Below are 20,153 nucleotides of genomic sequence, written 5' to 3'. Positions count from 1 at the left end.
GTTCATGCTCTGTCTCTCTCTGTCTCAAAAATAAATAAACATTAAAAAAAAAAAAGAAAAGCAATCTATAGGATAATGTACAAATTATTCAGGGGGGGAAATCTATAGGATAATGTACAAATTATTCAGGGGGGAAGTTTCAAGAAAGTGACAGAAGGACATTAGTAATACTGCATGTAAGAGAAGAGTAACCACCACCTAAATATTTCATAAGCAGGGAAAATGGTGGAAGGCCAAATGGAAAGAAGTCAAAACTGGTGTGATCTCGGAGCAAGACAGGAAACAGGAGGTGAGACCAAAGAAGAAAGGAGAGAAAATGAAGAGGAGAAAGAGGAAGACCCATATACATTTGCTGAGATTGAAGACAGTGATTATGACATGATATTGGCCAATATGAGTACAAAGAAAAAAAATGGGAGTTGGTCTTTTATAATAAACAGACCTCCTGCCCCTACACCTCGACCCACAAATATCCCTCCAAAAGAGGAAACCACACCTTACATAGCTCAAGGTAAAGTTTTTTGTTGTTTGTGTGTGTGTGTGTGTGTGAATGATTTGAGGGTGGGAGGAGGTGTCCTGTTTTTTGGTGGAGTCAAAAACCTCATGGATGAAATATTCTTTTCAAGTCATAGGTGAATTTTACTGGCACATTTTTAAATATAGAAACACAATGAATAAAGAGAATAAGAATAACGATAGGGTTCTGGTTTCTAGTTCTTCATTAAGAAGAATAGTTTTGACAGATTACCCAAAGACATGAAACCACAGCTTATGTGCAGAAATTCTATTTGAAACTTTTTCTATAATTCTACAAGAGGAAAGCTCCCCTCCTATGAATAATGTGCAATACACGAAAAAGAGGGAAGTACTTCTTACCACAACTTTACTTTTTGCTCCTAATTCCACTGAAAACAACTTTAAAAACTGAAAAAGTTGTGAATACTAGAATCTCAGATATGCAACTCCAATTACTCTCTTAATTTTTTACCCCAACTATCTGCCGTAGAATTTCTACTGCATTTTAGACTCCAATTCTTCTTCCTCATTTTCTACTGAGTTGAATCTAAATTAAAAAAAAAAAAACTAAAAAATTGTTGAGCTTTTGTATATCTATAGCCTCAGCAAAGTATACTCTATTGTTATTTTCCAGCACTCTTCTATAATGTTTGGTTGGATGTACTCCATGAATCCATAGTGTCTGCGAGATGACTTTTATTTATCAGCTCATTGTATGCACATGGACTGGAGTGCCTTTTGGGGCTAAAATACCATCCTAGGGACTGAGAAAATGGCATAAAACAATTTCTTCATCCTTGAAGAGTCCCTAAGTGGCAGATATGCAAATACATACCTAGAGTACAATGTGACACTTTATTACAGATTTTTGAACAGAATGGAACACAAACAAAATGTTTGAGGGATAACTAAAGCTGAGAAGCAATAAATTATATATTCAAACAATTCGAACCAAGTACTCCAACAGAACATTTAAATATATACCACAAACCTACAGAAAAGAAGCACAAGTGCACAAGTGATCTAAGTGCATTAAAGCAATTTTGCACACCCTACTAAAAATTACAGGTTGCACGTTTTGGTTTAACTAGTCTTCCCTTGGGAAGAAAGATGATTTAAGTGCCTAGATCACCACAGTTCCTTTCCATTATTTCTTCCTTTCCTCTTTCACTGAGACACACTTGCTTGCCTCTTCCTTTTATGCTATTGATTGTTGATCATTCTGTTCCCACGTTAGGAAAACATTGCCTCATCAGCTAATTCTTTCTTGATGTTCTTTGCATTTCACAGGGTAAGAGTCTTTCATCACATCTTTGCTTTTTTTTTTTTTTTTCTATAGCTCAGGCAGCTCTATTAAATAAAATTGCCATCATTTCCCAGAAAGCCACCCATTCAATTAGAAGAACATTAATTTGCCCCAATTCTTGCCAGAGCACAGAAGTAGTAGCAGAATGTTGGCACATACAGAGTGTGTTAACATAGCCAAAGAGAAGAGTGTAGAATAGGAGATGGAAGAAGAATTCAGGATGCACAATCCCAACTTACTATTTCAGAAATTCAAGAAAGTACTAGCAAGGAAACTAGGCAGATAAACCAGAGAGATACAGTAAAATTATGTTGGCTTTTGTGAGATAATAGAAAATATGTATGTTTATGTCCACCCCCCAATTCCTGGCACAGGACTCCTAAAACCTTGTAATTTCCTCAAGTTATTTCCTGGATGGCAGGAGTGTTTTTTGCTCTAATGAGGAAACCCTGAATGGGCTCCTGGATGAGGGCTAGGCATTAAATACACCAAGTCATGATTAGCAGCAAGGAATCTTCAGCCCCAGTCCCCCATTTTCTGGAGAAGGGCGAAGGGCTGAAAATCGACTTCTTGATCAATTGTGCCTATGTGACGAAGTCTCCATAAAATCCTACTAGTAGGAGATTCCCAGAGACTCCATTCCCAGAAATCCACACAGGAAGGGTGATACATCCCTACTTGATGGGAACAGAAGCTCCTACACTTGGGACCCTCCCAGACTTTGCCCTATGGATTTTTTCATCTAGCTATTCACCTGTACCCTTTATCATATCCTTTAATATATTGGAAAATGTAAGTAAATGTTTTTATGAAGTCTGTGAGCCACCCTAACAAATTAATTGAACCTGAAGAGGGAATCATGGGAATCTCCAATCTGTAGCCAAATTAGACAGAAGCTATGGATAACCTAGGAATCTACTACTAATGATTGGCATCTGAAGTAGAGTAGAAGCAGTCTTGTGGAACTGAGCCCTCATACTGTGAGATCTGACACTATCACCAGGTAGATAGTATCAGAATTGAGTTAAATTGTAGGACACTCAACTGGTGTCATAAATTGCTTGATGGGGGAAAAACTCCGCATGTTTGGTGACCATAAATGAAGTTGAGTGTTATGAGTGTGGCAGAAGTGTGAAAGAAAAGGAGACACACATAAAAGACACAGGAGGAAAACTGAGTTTCCCCATTACACCTTTGCAGAAAGTATTGAGATTCAGCCGATATTATCTAAACAAATAATGTCATATATCTGAGATTCAATTTCCTCATTGTAAGTTTGGGGTAAAAATAATATCTACCTCAAAGATTTTTGTAATCTTTAAGGGAGATAAAATTAACAATAATTACCTAGAACAATATTTGGTATGTGACATACACTCAATAGATCATAATTAAAAGCAATTCTACTTTGTCTTTCCTCAGTTTCTGGGCAGACAATGACTTTGATAAACTAACTTTAAATTATAGGAAAAGTGTGTGCTTCCTGGATTCTGGTAGAATCAGAGGGTAAGAAAGCTATTAGAGCCAGAGAAGGGGGCTGAGGGGAGTTATCCTGTCCTCTAAAGGGATAAATTGGCTCAGTCTACTCATTATAACAATTACTGTTAGACAACCTTCATGATAATTTCTAATTCACAGGACAATCCTACATGGTTGGCATTAATAGCCTCATTTTTTTTTTCAACGTTTATTTATTTTTGGGACAGAGAGAGACAGAGCATGAACGGGGGAGGGGCAGAGAGAGAGGGAGACACAGAATCGGAAACAGGCTCCAGGCTCCGAGCCATCAGCCCAGAGCCCGACGCGGGGCTCGAACTCACGGACCGCGAGATCGTGACCTGGCTGAAGTCGGACGCTTAACCGACTGCGCCACCCAGGCGCCCCTAATAGCCTCATTTTATAGATGACAAAACTGATGTTTGGTGAGTTCCAGTGTCTTGCCCATGATAATAAAATTAGGAAGAAGAAGATGTAGGATTTGGACCTAAATCAGCCTGGTCCCCATGCCTGTTCACAGGACACCACAAATTTCCTTTACTGATCTATTTATTTCTGGATTATTTGTTAATATTTATTTCCTCCTTCTGACCCATAAGATCCAAGAAGAAAGACCAATCTTTTCTGGTTTTGCCCATCCTTGTATCTTTGGTGCCAAGCTTAGTGCTGAATTCACAGTAGAAACTATGAACAATTGATGAATATTAATATAAAAACAAAGATGAATAAATGATAAAAGTGACCAAAACCACATCAGTGTGGTTCATTAGGACACTTTACTAACACTCTGAAGGATGGTCAGAATAATATATCAATCTACTAATTCCAGAATTTCTCGTTTTAAACCATCTTATGGTTTGTTTTTTGTTTTGTTTTGTTTGCTTTAGTGTAGTGGACACTCAAGGCTATGTTAGTTTCAGGTGTACAACATAGTGATTCAGCTTCTTTATACATTATGTTGTGTTCACCATTTGTCACGATGCAGTGCTATTACAATACCATTGACTGTACTCCCCATGCTGTGTCTTTCGTCCCCATGACTTATTCATCCATAACTGGAAGCTGTTCTCTCCCTCTCCCCTTCACCCATTTTGCCCCTCCCCACACACCTCCTCCCTCTGGCAACCATCAGTTTGTTCTCTGTGTTTATAGGTCTGATTCTGCTTTTTGTTTGTTTGTTTACTCATTTTTTTTAGATTCCACATATGAATGAAATCATACTATATTTGTCTTGACAGTTGAACCATCCTATGTTTGAAATACTATGGCTATGAAGTTCTCCTATTTAGAACTAAGCATTCTAACCGCTTCACACAGCATAACGTGTCAGAGAGAAGCTCTATTTCAACCATCACCACCGTCTCCTGCCCCTGGAAATGTAACTTATTAATGCAAAACCGAACCCGTGGTTCATTTTATTAAGAGATATGTTTCTGATTTTTTCCATTCCATGACTGTTATACTAAACCTACTTTGTGTGAACAACCACAAAAAGACTAACTCATTTTTCTTAAATGAAAAGTTTTTGAAATCTGTGTGCTCAGATCTGCGTTCTCTCCATCTTTTTCTCCACATAATATGGCAGAGGATCAGGTTCATTAAGCTTCGAGAATATGGAGGAATTAATATGGATTCACAGTCCTCCTTAATGACAGAATTCTTGATTTAAGACTAATCAAGGAAAGAAAATGAACGCTGTGCATAGTGTATATAGATTGGTAGGAAAACTATATCTATAAATCATGCAAAAAGATGACTGCCTATTGGGGAAAATTTTTCAACATCAATGCACAATTTCCCATTTTCCCATCACACAGTTCATAGAACCAAGATCCTTCTTCAGAGTCTATGCTGCTGATTTGGGGTAGAATGTAATTTCCCTTTCAATTTTCAATTGCCACTGAGTTGCCCTTGGCATTTTGCAGAGCAACAAAGTTGTATATGACCTTTTTGAGAGCTACTCAGCTACTGGGACCCCAAAATGTCAAGTGCAACTCAGTTGCTCTCAGAAATTTTCCACTTGGCAATTCATTTGTACTTGAAATTGATCACATACAATGTAATTGAAATGCAAACAGAAAAAAAAGACCTTGTAGACTCTCTTAGGAAAATTAATCCATATCATTCATTGTGTATGTGAGAGAACAGAATGGTCTCTGTTCTCATTAGTGAAGAAATGTGGTCAAGTGGATTAAAGTAGGCCTTACGTCAAGTGCCTTGGATCCTACTCACTGGCTTGGTGACCTTGTCCAAGCCATTTAGCTCCAGGACTTCATATGTATATCACAGGCACTCTCAGGACAGAGGGACATATTTATCATTCTGTTTGTAAGCCCAGTGCCCCTGTATGCCCCTGTGATTCTCTGCCTCTCCCCTTTCCTTGACAGGGTGCTGGTAGAGCTCTGCAAAGGAACAGTTGTTCAAACCTGTGCTCACACTGTCCTTCAGAGGGAATCGAGCCTGCCTGTGTAACCCAGGTGTTTTGATTTGTTCTTTCCATCCTTCTCACAGTGACACATCACAGAAACATTGAATGAAACCTAAGAAGGGCTTTGCTAAACATCTGCTAAGAGTGTTGGCATAATAATGAGGCGCTCTTCCAGCCTCCTCTTCAGAAATTCAATTCCTGTATGTTAGTGAATGGAGAAAGAGGCAGAAATCAACTATGGTGTGAATTGACATGAAAAGGTTTATATTACATGTGAAAAAAAATGCAAATATTGTCAAGCACTTAGATTTTCATTCAACAGCAGGATGAAATCTGGCCTTTTTCCCCTTAACTTTTGATGCTTATAGAGACTCTATTAAATATCTCTTCAGTAAGAAGTTTAATTGACCTAGAAGAGTAGTTTGTAACTGGTGGTGATTTGCCTCCCAGAAGACATTTGGCAGTGTTTAGGTACATTTTCAGTTGTCACCCCTGGGACAGTACTAATGACTAGTGGGTAAAGGCCAGAGATGCCACTATACCTAATACTTATAGAGCACAGGAAAGGCCCCATCACAAAGAATTAGTCAGCCCAAAATGTCCACGGTGCCAAGGTTGAGAAACCATGTAATGGATTGTTTCCATTGTTGAGACAAAGTAAACATCGGAATACTTCAGGGAAGGGCCGTTTGAACATAAAATCATAGATGCCGAATAGCTATCCACACAAATTGTCTTTTTTTCTTACTTTAGATTTCGTAAATGCACAATATTTTTCATCAGCATTTTGAGTGTGTGCATCTTTTTCCCTCTAAATGTGTAGTAGGTGGAGAAAAATGAGAAAATTGGCACACTGAGAAGAGCATCCTCTGAGGGACCAGAAGCATGGTAGAGTGAAATTCATGAAGCTTGTGAAACTAGATGAAACGGAAGTAGAATCATGACTTAGCCACTTAAAAGCTGTGTGACTTTGTGAAAGTTACATCACCTTGTTTCATTTGGTGAAAAAAAAAAAAAAAGAATGCTAAAACCTCCTTCATAGAGTTTTCACGGGAATTGAAACAACACATGTATAGTAGCCAGCACGAAGTAGGATGCAAAAATGGTAATCGCTGTGATGAAGGGTATTCTGTAGACACAGAGGTGAGACAGGGTCAGCTCTTTGCAGGTGATATACCTTTGGCTTTTTACCTTGGGTTTCATATGCCAGTATCTCATCTTGCATGACTTTTCCAAGTTATTTATTAACTATCCATAATGAACACCACATTGCACAAAGGGGACAGCCCCATCCTCTTAGAATTTTCAGTCTGCATTTCTCTAGTCTGAGTGTTAAGAGCGGAATTAGCATCTAATGCCTGTTCAAAGGCCAGATCCTATTGGTTACCTCCTAAGATAGCAACATTTCCTCATATAGGTATAAAAAGAGAGGCCAGAGAAGTTATTTCTGGCAATCACCAAGCTTGAACCAAAAGGTGAATTCATCATAATTTCTAAAGTATTACAGTGGCTTCTTAACAACCCAAAGCACTTCTCTGCAAAACAAAGGAAAATTACTAAGGATGTTACTAGAGTAATGTCTTCACTTGTATCATTATCGAATACAAATGGTCAAAAAAAAAAAAAAAATTAGGCAGTGAACCCAAATGAAATCATATGGGAGGAGACAACCCCCCAGATTAGTGCTATGCAAGCAGCCTGGTAACAGGAGGAAGAAGGATCTGCCTGCTCGGTGGTGGGTTGGAGATCTTGCTAATAAACTCATTGCAATGGCCTCAAGCTCTAATTACACAGAATTCCACAAACCAATTGCTCTCTCTCCCTCTGAATGTCTCAACTTCCTGGATAAGAAACATTTCTAGAATAGAAATTATCTGATTTGCATCAAAAGGAATAAATATGCAAATAAAAACAGTTTGCATTCAACTCTAGTAAAAATTAAATTCCTTAGAAATAGAAAAAAATAATTTATAGTAATATTTCCTAGTTTGGGAGAAGATTTTTATGGGAACATGCCTATTAGACTTAGTTTCCATTACAAATTGGAAAGACAATTCATGCTTTCTCCTTAGGAGAAAATTGATATTGCCATTGAATTAGAATATTTATGCCATCTTCCATCTGATAGTTATGTGATTTCCAACTTTCCTTCTCTACCAATCTCAGAAGTAAGCCTCCTGTGTGCTGGTTGACCTCAGTGACCTCCTGTGTGCTGGTTGACCATTTGCAGATTCTCCTTTTAAAACAGGTCGCAACTCCTGACTATATACATCTTCCAGGCCATAAATTGCTTCTGTGTGGAAGACCTTCATAGTATGTGGCTGATGTGACTCTCTGTAGCCATTCCCACCCTAATGTGCCTAGTCAAATGTAGTGACCTGTGTTTGATAAATTTGTTCAAATTAATAACCTGTAGCTATTGCTAGCTGAATGAAATGGTGGTTTTAAGCCAATTGGAGTGCTCAATCCATCTTGGTCAATTTGCAAAGAAGCTATATCTCTCCTCTGAGCTTCAGTTTGATTAGCCAACGTGACTACTTATTGGATTAGAACGTTCTGCTAACTTGTTTTTGCTGGTTAGACAAGGGAGTTGTTTATAGTCATTCTACCTTTTTGTGATTAGCTTTCCCAGGGTGTAAAGTTGAGGTAACAAGGTGGGAAGAGTAATGCTAAGGGGGTCAAATGACCACCCTCACCCTCCTTGATTCTCATTTCTATCCCTCTCCTCAGTAGCTATCCCCTCTCCTCAGTAGGTACTAATGACACCTTTGACCTTCGCTTAAATGAATACATCAAAATGGAGGACAGTATAGGAACTATGACTGGATCTTATTTGCCTTTGCATCTTCAGGACCTAGCACTGTAGTTGATTACACAGTAGCAACCTATTGAAACGTTGTTGAATGAGTAATAAACACACTGCTGCTACCTGTGCAGTGACATTCCCTGAGAACCCAGAGCACAATACAAGTCTGCATATTTTTTATATCAAGTCTCTAGTTTCAGGAATAATCTTCAGTGATAGCTCTAAACATTTTATGTTGCACTAACAGGCATGGAATATCAAGGGGTTTGTTGTTCGTAAGTCACATCTTTATGAACGCGTTTGGCTATTGCACAGACTTTGCATTACCTTAGCCACTTACAAAGTAATTCCAAATAAGTTTTGTCAGATGTTTTAGGAGAGTGGCTTTGGAAGGGTCCCTTTGTTTGAAACAGGCCACAAATGAAGTTGACATGAAGAATGTTCTTACAGAAGCAACCTGGGAAGACAAATAGTGCCAATGAATTCGTTATATTTCACCTTCTCCTCCTCCTCCTCTGTTCTTCTGATAGTTCTACTTTGCTTAATGTTTTGAATATTTAATACTATGCTAATTTTCTCCATTTAGTGTCATTTCTATTCTTGAGAAAATTTTATAGAAGTTGTTCCTCCAATATTTAAAATAAATGGAGGTGGTATTTGGGACATTTGCATTGTTTGAGATTATTTTGAACCTCAAAAATTGTTTTTCTTTCTCTATGAACTTTTTTTAATGTTTAAAGGTGGTGACAACTACTAATAATGTAGTCATTTTCCTTTCTTCTCAAGTTCCAATTTTAGGTAGGAAAGAAAAATAAGATTTCACTGGGGTAGAGTCATCAAAGTTGATGTATGTCATAATTGCCTTAATAGCATTTTTTTGAACATTGATGCAGTAAAATATGGTAAAAAAAATGTACCCTCTAAGAATTCAAACACATAAGGACAGGATCACCTCCATATATTATTTAAAAAATAGCCTTGGTCTGTGATTTAACTGTCTAGTTTTTCTGTTACTCTAAGCCCTTGAGACACATAATCTCTTCCTCAAAACAGAGCCTCCTATTTAAATTCATACTTAAGAATTTATTCAGGATGAATGGGCCTAGAATGATTAGGGAAATAAGAATTGGTAGCATCTTAGAATGTCAGAGTTGAGTGAGACATCAGAGATCATCTGTCTGAACTCTGCCTTTATCAGCAATGAAATAAAGGCTCAGGAGGAGAAAGCCATTTCCCCATGTCACACATATTATTAGCATTAAGACAAAACTATGCCCCTTTCACTGTGCCAAATTGGTTAACATTCTGGCATACAGGATGTTGTTTTTGTTTTTTGTTTTTCAATTTCTGTATATTTACAACAGACTCTCATCTTATTCACCACAAATCTTGTACTAAAATATGTACTTTCATATAGAACGCTGAGTGACCCATGACCCAATGTTCAATTCTCACGATACCATGGATTGTGTATTTACCTCTTATAAATAAAGGTTTGCGTGAATGAACATGGTAAACAAAAAACGTGTAAAGCTTTTTAGAACAAAGGCTTTACTGGTAAATTTAGAATGTTTTAGCTAATATTAACTGTAAAAAAAGAAAGGTTCACGAATTCTTGTCCTTAAACTAACAGAGTATGTTTCCTTGTGATGCATGTTTGAGTCAGTGATCGTTTTGATGGACTAGCTCTTTCTTCAAGAAACGAGTTAATGTAGGCCTTTTTCCAAGATGACCTCATATTCAAAAACACCTCCTATCTTCCACAGCAATGAGAAAATGGTGTGTTTGGCAAAGTGCTAATTGCTGAGTCTCTGTAAGGAACTGAGGCTTGTCTGTAGGTGGTAGGAAGGGACCAGTTGAAATGGGTGCAGCTGGAGATGACTTAAAAGGGAATTGCAAAGGAGATTATGCAGGTAGAAAGGGCCTTTGTACTGTGGGGTGTGACATACATCCTGCTTTTAAAAAGTTCTGTTATCAGCACTTTGATAACCATCCTGCTCAGACACCCTACTCCCCTTCCAATCTTCCCTCAGATCCCTGGCTCTCCCAACTGTAAGCCCTGGTGAAATCTCAACAATAAATAAATATGCTCTTTATAATTCTTAGACTAGAAACTCAGAGAGAGTGTAACGTTTACGATAGTTCACAAACGTCAGGCATCTGTTGTCAGCAGAACAACATAGAGGATGTAGCAATTAATGCCAAAACTCTGGAAAAACGAATTCCATGCCCAAGTACTCTGTAGCTCTAAAATTCAGCAGAATTGTTAAAACTGATCAATTAATGTACTTTTTATTTGGAGAATTTGTTGTCTGAACTTATCCTTGGATTCAGATTATTTTCCATATTAATGATGCCATACTACAGCTCCTTTGTCTTAGACCAGTTTTAGTTATTATCTTCACAATATTGGCTAAAAAAATCACAAAGACTCTGCCTGTTATTAAAATTTCAAAAGTGTTTCATTTTTGCAAGACTTTTTAGAACCAGCCAATGGGAAAAAAATCAAGCATCACTTGTAAAAATTTTTCTAATATCCTAAAATATATTCACACACCATATATCCATCATTATATTTAAGGAAAAATATAAACCACAAACCCAGAACTTGCCATTAAGTTATACTTAGCATGTTTTCCAAATCCTAACAAGGCAGAAAATTGGTTTTCAACCAGAAATGTTATTATATGTGTATAATTTTTCTTAAACACATCATGCTTTGAAAATATATTTGCTTTTCCTCTTTGAAAGAGGATAGTAGAGCCGAATAGTCTTTCTCTTGACAATAGCTGGCAAACGATATATGCTTAAAAAATGCTTTTTGGTGTGGTATGAATTTTGGTGTGGATTAAATGCAGGTATGACCTTGAGAATAGATTGGCTTAAAGAATATTAAAACCGGGGCACCTGGGTGGCTCAGTTGGTTAAGTGCCAACTTCCGCTTATATCATGATCTCACGGTTCATGGGTTCGAGCCCTGCATCCAGCTCTGTGCTGACAGCTCAGAACCTGGAACCTGCTTCAGATTCTGTGTCTCCCTCTCTCTCTGTGCGCCACCCCCACTCACACTCTGTGTGTGTCTCTCTCTCAAAAATAAACATTAAAAATTAAAAAAAAAAAAAGATAAGGATATAAAACAACACCTGGGATGCATCTTCCAACCAGAGTGGTCAAGCACTGTCCAGCTGGACCACTCCCACTGTCACTTGCCTCAGCTCCATTGTCCCAGGAAATCCTGATGACCTGCCAATAAGAACGAGAGACACAGTGTGCTGGAAATGCTTAAAGGTTCCTTTGAATCCCCTCCCTCCAGCTCCTTCTTTATCTTTAAAGGGAAATAGTTATGGAAGAGAAGAGACAGCAGTGCTATGGAGAACCAAGCAATAGATTGCAGTTAAAGGCTTGAGGCTCTAAATCACATTTCTACTAACAACAGTTCTGGGATTATTGTAAAATTACTTAGCCCTTTTACGAGTTAGTAAAACTTCCTCTTCCCTCATCTTTAAACATATGAGGTTGGTGTAAATTTCCAAGTCCTCTTGAAGTTCCCAGACCCTGTAATTCAGACTCCCCATAAAAAATAAATGGAACGAACCCCGGGATGTTCAATTTTCTAAAGTCAAGTTGTAAAGGGTATAGGCTTTTTCACTAACAAATGCCAGAGTTATACGGAACTTTGTGGGTGCTCAATAAATATTAAACAATCAATTTTATCTTTCTCTGCAAAATGAGGTGAGTAATGCTGACTTGTCTCACGGAATTTCGTGTGAGAAATAATAAACGAGAACAAAGCACTTTTCAGATAATGAAGTAATTCAAATAAGCCGCTTTAATATCTGAGGTCTAGCTAGGTGATGCAAGAATAAAGTGTCTTTTTTTATTATTACGTCTGTGAGATACAGCAGTCTTTTCATCTGTTTAAGAAGAAACAGTCATTATCCTTGCTTATCACCAAAAGTCAGCATGAGTAATTTTTGTGCAAATGGGATTTCTCATGTGATTTTAACATTCATCATTTTTAGCACACCGCACCTTTTATCTTTACCTGATATCAAAATGGAATCATGTCTTGATTTAAGTAGTTTAACGAGGTGTTCCATCAGCATTGCACTATTCTGCCTAAAGAAAATGCTTTCTGAAATGACTGATAAGCTGTACAAATGAGAAAATTGTAAATTTAATAATCCTCCTACTCAAAATAATACAATCCAAAAATTGCTGCTAAGGAAAATGATGTATCGTGTTCTGGTTTACTGGAGAATTCCACGCTCTGTTCTTTTTTATGTTTGTGTTCTACAAATATTATGTGCTATTTTTTTTTACAGTGTTTCAACAAAAGACAGCCAGAAAACAATCTGATGGCGACAGGTTCCACAGTCCTAAGAGACAAGGTATTCACATGAGCTTCAGTTTATTTAATAATCTCTAAGTAAGGTCTAAAGAAGCCTTATGAATATTGAATAAAGTCTCCGAGGATAGAAGTAAATAATTGTAAAACAAACAATAGTAATAATAACTGTGTGCCTGATGAGTTTTACTCTTAAATTAGTGTCTTGCCCAAATATAATTTTGCCATAATAAGATTAATACAAGAAAATTATTGTAATTTATAAAGGCAAGAAACAGCCTTGTGAGAATGTTTGTGGCGATGTTGATGATGTTGTTAGCAGGGCTCTAGGAAGGTCAAGTAAGACAAATCCTCTAACATGCATGGAGACCATGCTATTATAGGCCTTTAGAGAGAGTAGCCTCTGGAACGTAAATTGGGGGCAGTGGCGGACAGATGATTGATTCCGCAATGAAGGGAACCAGCGTGGGATGTCTGTACTCTGCACTGAACTCCATTCAGAGACTGTGCCCTTTTCTCACTATTCTCTTGCCTTCAGCACTTGATCCAGCATTTTGGAGAACACTTACTTGTCATGCAGAAAAGAGCTGAATACTGAAGCTATAGAGACATCACACACAGTGGAAAAATTTTCCTCTTACTCTACAAAGAGGCAGCTGCCTCCGGTTTACCCTGACATCCGTGGTTCCTATTGAAAAGAGAAACTCTAGTGGGTTATTTATTGTGATCCTCCCCCCGCCCCCCGATAATAAGGGCTTGGTTAAAGTTCAAAAGTGAGAAATGTAAAAGGTGACAGATGTAGGGGGCTGGCTCTGATCACCAGTGAGCACGTGCTGATGCTTTTGCCCTCTGTCCAACCATTTTTCTCTAAACCTTTTCAGATATTTTCTTATTATACCATGAAATCCCAGGATAGTTAAAGACTAATCACTAATTCAGTAATAAGCAGTTTTGATCAGCTAGTATGTCCCATGGACTGGATGGTCATAAATACCCGAAAATAACTTCAGTCCAAACAGCATTGCCTTGAAATTGCTACCAGTGAATTATTGAGAGAGACATTAAAATAAAATCAAGAGGTTATCTCACAGCAGCCACAAAACACCCCCCCTAGCCAGTTTCCTTTTGTGCCATCGTAGAGATGGCTAGGCAATGACTGCACCAACTTCTAATACCACCAAGCAGTTAAATACACCACCTTGGAGTGTCTGGGTGGCTCAGTCGATTAAGTGTGTTACCTCTGCTCAGGTCATGATCTCATGGCTCATGAGTTCAGGCTCCTCATTGGGCTCTGGGCTGTCAGCACAGAGCCCGTTTCAGGTCCTCTGGCTCCCTCTGTCTCTGCCCCCTCTCCCCCATGTCTCAAAACTAAATAAACATTAAAAATAAATAAACATTAAAATTTAATAAACTTTAATAAACTTTAAACATTTAATAAACATTAAAAAAAAATACACAACCTCAGTGGACCTGCTTCTAAGACAGCCATGGATTGTCTTCCAAACAAAGGTGTGTCTTTAAATGAGAGATCTTCATCCATCACTTCAAGTGGCATTTCCAATGGCAGCAAGGTTGTACTTAGATCATTCTCCCAATTAAGTACATGATGCTTGAATGCAACACATAATAAAGCAGAGTTTCTGGTCCTCCCTGAACCCATAGATATACTGCTTACAAATTTATATGCCAAAAAAACCCCTCTATTTGACACTTTCCATTTCTAGTGATTCACTAATATGAGGGAAAAGATTATTCTTTTTAAGGTTACCATTATCCTTCCACTGGACCTTTATACCTGTCTCAAGAAATAAGTGCAGAACTCCATATGAGATCATTGTACAAGGAGAATCAAACAGTTCCTGCAGGATTAACAAAGTAGAGATTATTCCTATCAGGACTCCCCCACATACCTCACAGCATTTGGGAAAGAATAAAGAGAAAGGGTGCTTTGAGCTCTCTAGGAGAATATTTCCCTGAAGCATTTTTAAATAAATTATTCAATTTTCATGTTTTAATTAAACGCTGTTGGAATGAAGGGGGAAATGTGAAGAAGGCCACCAGAGATGAAGGAAGCTGACAAATAGCAAAAATAATAAAAGATCCTTGGAATTCTTGCTCTTACCGGTTGTCCTCTGGCTTTCCCCCAGAGAGCAGCCTAAGGAAAAGCTGTAGTGTCCATGAAGCCTAAAAGAGACCAATCATTCTTCTATTGTATGAACAGAAAACTAGTCTCTTCTGTACCAGAAAAAAAGGGGACAGTGAAAGAAATCAAGAACCTAATTGTAAAATATTTTATTGGATCAAATTCTGCCCATCTCTTGTTACCTAATTGGTTTCATCAAGGTCAACAATGGCTAGATTTTTTAAATGATTTTAGGGCGAGGATGCTGAAATTTTAATCAAATTTGGTATGAATTTTTTCTCTCTAGATATTTAAATCCAACTTATTGATAATATTTGAGATTAGTCACCTGAGACCAGTTTCCCTAGATCCCTCCAACCGAAGACATCAGTAATTCTGCAGAACAGAAAAGAATATTGTTCTATTGCAAGGAGAAGAGGAACATTAAACCTCATAGAATGTTGGAAAACCTCCCTGATTACTGCAGTCTTCGGGGAAATCAGAATCTAGTAGGAGAAGAGATAATTAAGAATAATTGGGAAGATTTTAAAATTAAGGAATTAAATACCCCAAAGGGTTTACTCTGTCCAACCATTTTTCTCTAAACCGTTTCAGATATTTACGACCATCCAGGCCATGGGACATACTAGGTGATCAAAACTGCTTATTAGTGAATTAGTGATTACTCTTTAACTATCCTGGGATTCCATGGTATAATAAGAAGAGCAGTACCTGCTTCGCCAAACAGAACAAAACAAAACAAAAAACAAAAGGCCCTTTTCTGAAATGTTTGTCAGAATCAAGATTTTCTAAAGGGACTAAACAGGTTCTCTAAGGACGGATAAAGAAATTATTTAATTCTTTCACTATATGCTGGAAGAAAAAGGGATTACAAGAGCCAACTATTTTCCCTCTGAAATTATAAGTGTTTCAGATGCCCTACATTCAAGACTGCCAAGGGATTGCCAGGAAGTTACATTATTGCTAAGTCAAGGAATTTTCCTGAGGAACAGAAAAAATTAATTGGCACCATTTCCATGGAAACTTAACAGATTTCTTCAACTCAATTTTCACATCCTGAAAAAATATAAGGAAAATGGTGAGGATTTTGGATCACAGATAAAAGTTTCCATCAAAATACAGTCTTAAAATCCATATTCCTGAGTTGGTTTTGAAATTAGAAAAATGCCAGAGTGGTATCACAGAATATGCTGCTAGCACATTCCCCCTCTCTCAAAACTGAACTTCTCAGTGGTCAAGGGTTTATTCAGAGAGGCACCTGGGTGGCTCATTAGTTTAAGCTCAGCTTAGGTCAACTTCAGCTCAGGTCATGATCTCACAGTTCGTGGGTTCGAGCCCTGCGTTGAGCTCTGTGCTGACAGCTCAGAGCCTGGAGCCTGCTTCAGATTCTGTGTCTCCCTCTCTCTCTGCCCCTCCCCCACTCATGCAGTCTCTCTCTCTCTCTCTCTCTCTCTCTCTCTCAAAAATGAATAAACATTTTAAAAAATTAAAAAAAAAAAACATTGCAAGCCAGAGAACTGAATTTTGTCAGTGGGTTTGAAGTTGATCAGAGTTTTGAAGGCTGCGTCATGTTAATGACACTCATAGAGGACTGATTGATAACCCTTACTTTCAATTTATTAAATCTATACTAGGGGAAGTTTCCTTCCCAGTGACTGGAATGCTTGGATTCATTAGGCCCCTACCAAAGAATAAAGTTTCTATGAAATAGTATTAGTAATTAGAAGACCACTAGGGAACGCGATCAAGTCAAAGAGGGCTGGAGGAATGTAAGGGCTGCTTCTTCAAAGACATGGAAATATCTGGCTAATTTTCCCGGCCTTAAAAATCATATAATAGTCTAGGATGCTCACATCTCCCAGACCTGTTACACCTTTTCTTTTCCATCTGTTATATCTTTTTCTTGGACTATGCCAAGGGGCCTTTTCTATCCTCACCAGAATCATCGGCATATCATTAGTGTAGTCTTACCTCAAATATGATACGTAGCAGCTAATGAGGTTTAGCACTCCTAACATTCTGAACTGCCTTCCTGTGACTGTGGGTCACATACACAGATCTCCTCAGTCACACAGTTAAATAATGAATCTCATCAAGAGTGTGCTATTGCTGTCACTCTGGGAAGGCAAACCATTTCTTTGGAAGATGGGGTCAGATGGGAGGTAGGGGGAACATGTCCATGCTAACTACCTGCCTATTTTCAGTGACTCCCAACCCTTGATGAGCCTAAGAATCATTTGTGGAGCTTCTAAAATTTGGTTGCCCAAGTCCTACCTTAGACATGGCTAAAAATGGAACACATGAGAATAGTAATGAGCAATAATCTTAAAACCAACATGCCAAAGAGAAAATATAACCAAAAGAAACTTTTCTGAAGGCCACATTGTGGTCACATTTGGCCACTAAGTGTGTTATATTTCAGAAATCATCTGTACAATATAATTTTAATTTTTGCCATGTTTAAACCATGCTTAAATTCAAGTTTCAGGTAAAAACTCCAACCACTCCCTAGTATATTCCTGTATCATTTGCTACAAGACGACTTTTGCTGTTACCATTTATTATCATGCTTTCCATGTTTTCTTATATTTGAGACACATCCCTGTAGACTCATAATTCTATAAAAAGTGAAAAAATAAAAGGTATATCAAGAGAATCATGTCAATAAAAACATGAAGGAAAGCATATTTATTTTTCATAATGAAAACTATTCACATATGTTTAATACTCAGGCACTAAATCTTCTCTGCTCAGTAACTATCTGCCTAGCCCCTGGTATAGTCTCTGTCTGCCCACTGATTCTTCAATACAGACTGAAAAGTCATTATTGGCTGGCCTTTTCAGGGAGTGTGAATGCTCATGGGAAAGATATAGTCAGGGAACACATCTTGTTTGTGTTCTTCAAATGCCCAGTGCTGAAACAGTCTGATAAGTGTGAAATACCCAAACTATCTGTAAGTAGGAGACCTGGAGAAATGGTGATATTGCCCTTAACATGGGGGAAACGAGAATGCTGGTCTCTGAGGAATTTTCATCAGGCTGTTTTTGCTAGCATTGAACATATTAAAAAGGAAAGACAGAGGATTATCAAAATGTGGTCATTTGTACTCCATAAAAGAATAATGGCCTCAATTATCTTTTTCAGTATAACTTACAATTCCATTTTCATAACAATTTTGTTGTTGTTGTTGTTGAAGTCAGACCTGGAAAAACTTGTGTAATAGCTGAGTTCTTGCCTGCTTTTGGTGATGTGTCAATAGCCCACAGTAAAAAGTGAGGAGGAGGGATTTAATGTTATACTTTGCATCCTGAGACCACCAAATAAAGCTCTGTGATTGAAGGATGGCATGGGCAAGAAGAATTCTTATGGTAATTGATGCCGGGCGTTAGTTGCTTACAGACCTATCAGTACACAGTGCCAAGGAATTATGTTTCACCTGTGTGTGACAAAGCTGCCCTAACAAATGCGCTAAACCCTGGGATCCTGAGTTGTGAACTGCAGTTACCAATGTCCTCTGCAACCTAGAGCAGAGAACAAAATCTGAGTGAACACAAGGAATAGAAGCAAAGGATAAATAAACACTAAATCTCCTGGTGAACATGATTCTATACATATGTTCTCTTTCAAGAAGGACTGAGGAAGAGAACAAATAATATGAGAACTTCAAAAACCACTCCAAGGAAAAGGCAAGATAATTTATTCATGGAAGACTCAGGATAATTATACTTCTGTAAGTGATTTGTTTCATTAGTAAGATTGTCATATATCTTCTCACACAGCACCATGCCATCAAAACGTAGATAATGGGAAATACACACACACACACACACACACACACACACACACACACAGAACATTTCAACTCACAATTTGTAATTCTTTTAATCTGAAGTTTTTACAAATATTTTAACTGTGCAGAAAATTGCTTTAAGGTAGTAACTGTAAAGAAGTATGGATTATTTTGAATTTTCATTTATTAAATTTAAGCTAAACTATTCAACTTTCAGGTTCAGTACCTGACACCTGTCAATAAAGAATTTTTCAGAAAAGTGTGAACTCACACACAAACTGAAAATATAGAGAAGAAACAGCAGTAGAAAGTCTGGGATGAAGGCCAGGCTAAGATGAAAGCAAAATATATGAAAGACATTTTAGGTGAGAGGGCAGGATGATGTGAAATATATGACATGCAGAAAAGGGATCTAGTGACAAAAGGAAGTATGGTAAAAATAAAATAAGCTTAGAAGCTAAAATTTCAGCAGCAAGTTAAAATCCACATTGGTCACAACAAAAAGACCTGATGGTGGATAAAAATCAAGTTATTGAAGTTGAGAACATAATTGGAGAAGGGTTTGTTCTCAATACATAGATAGACTAGAAACAATCAGAAGAAATGGAGAAGAGAGATCCAACTCACGTATAATAGATTTGTTTGTTTTAAATAGAATACAGAATGCAGTCAATGACATAGCTAAACAAAGCTTTATAGAACAGGGATGTGGGGCTCAATATAGGTTAACTGTGACCCAGAAAACAATAAGGAAATTTAAAAGCACCCTCGCAAATCTTTTTAATTATAAAGATGAAGAAACAATCCTAAAGTACTGAGAAGATACGTTAACTTAGATTTTCTATTTACAAAGAATCAAAATCAGGGGCACCTGGGTGGCTCAGTCAGTTGAGCGTCCAACTTCGGCCCAGGTCATGATCTCATGGTTGACCAGTTTGGGCCCAGCATCAGACTCTGTGCTGACAGCTCAGAGCCTGGAGCCTGCTTCGGATTCTGTGTCTCCCTCTCACTCTGCCACTGCCCCCACTCATGCTCTGTCTCTCTCTGTCTCAAAAATAAATATAAACATTAAAAAAAACTTTTTTAAATCAAAATCAGTTTTAAAAAACAGAGAATCTGTGTAACAAAAATATGAGATAACGTATTACACAGTTTATTAGGAAAACATTGCAGCTTAGGAAGTTTATCTTTAGTGTGGTATTTCATTCCTGTAAGGAGAAAACAAATGCAACTTTTGGATAACCAAGGTTTTAGAAGAATTAGAATTTCTATGTCATGAAAGTATTACCCAAAATATATTATGAATAAATAAGAGACT

General features: G+C 37.7%; 1 protein-coding gene across 1 annotated transcript in view; it reads left to right on the top strand.

The window, feature by feature from the left end:
* The window catches only part of BANK1 (B cell scaffold protein with ankyrin repeats 1), a 313,964-nt gene that overhangs the window by 276,265 nt on the left and 17,546 nt on the right, over nucleotides 1-20,153 (top strand). Inside the window, exons 10-11 of the mRNA XM_086704503.1 lie at nucleotides 215-511; nucleotides 12,879-12,944. Coding sequence (XP_086560629.1) covers nucleotides 215-511; nucleotides 12,879-12,944 — 363 coding nt within the window. The remainder of the gene's footprint in view (nucleotides 1-214; nucleotides 512-12,878; nucleotides 12,945-20,153) is intronic.

The sequence above is a fragment of the Puma concolor genome, chromosome B1, assembly GCF_028749965.1.
Source record: "Puma concolor isolate L17-30 chromosome B1, mPumCon1.1.hap2, whole genome shotgun sequence".
NCBI classification, from domain to species: Eukaryota; Metazoa; Chordata; class Mammalia; order Carnivora; family Felidae; genus Puma; species Puma concolor.
Note: the sequence above shows the minus strand (reverse complement) of the source record. Positions and strands in the feature narration are given on the sequence as shown.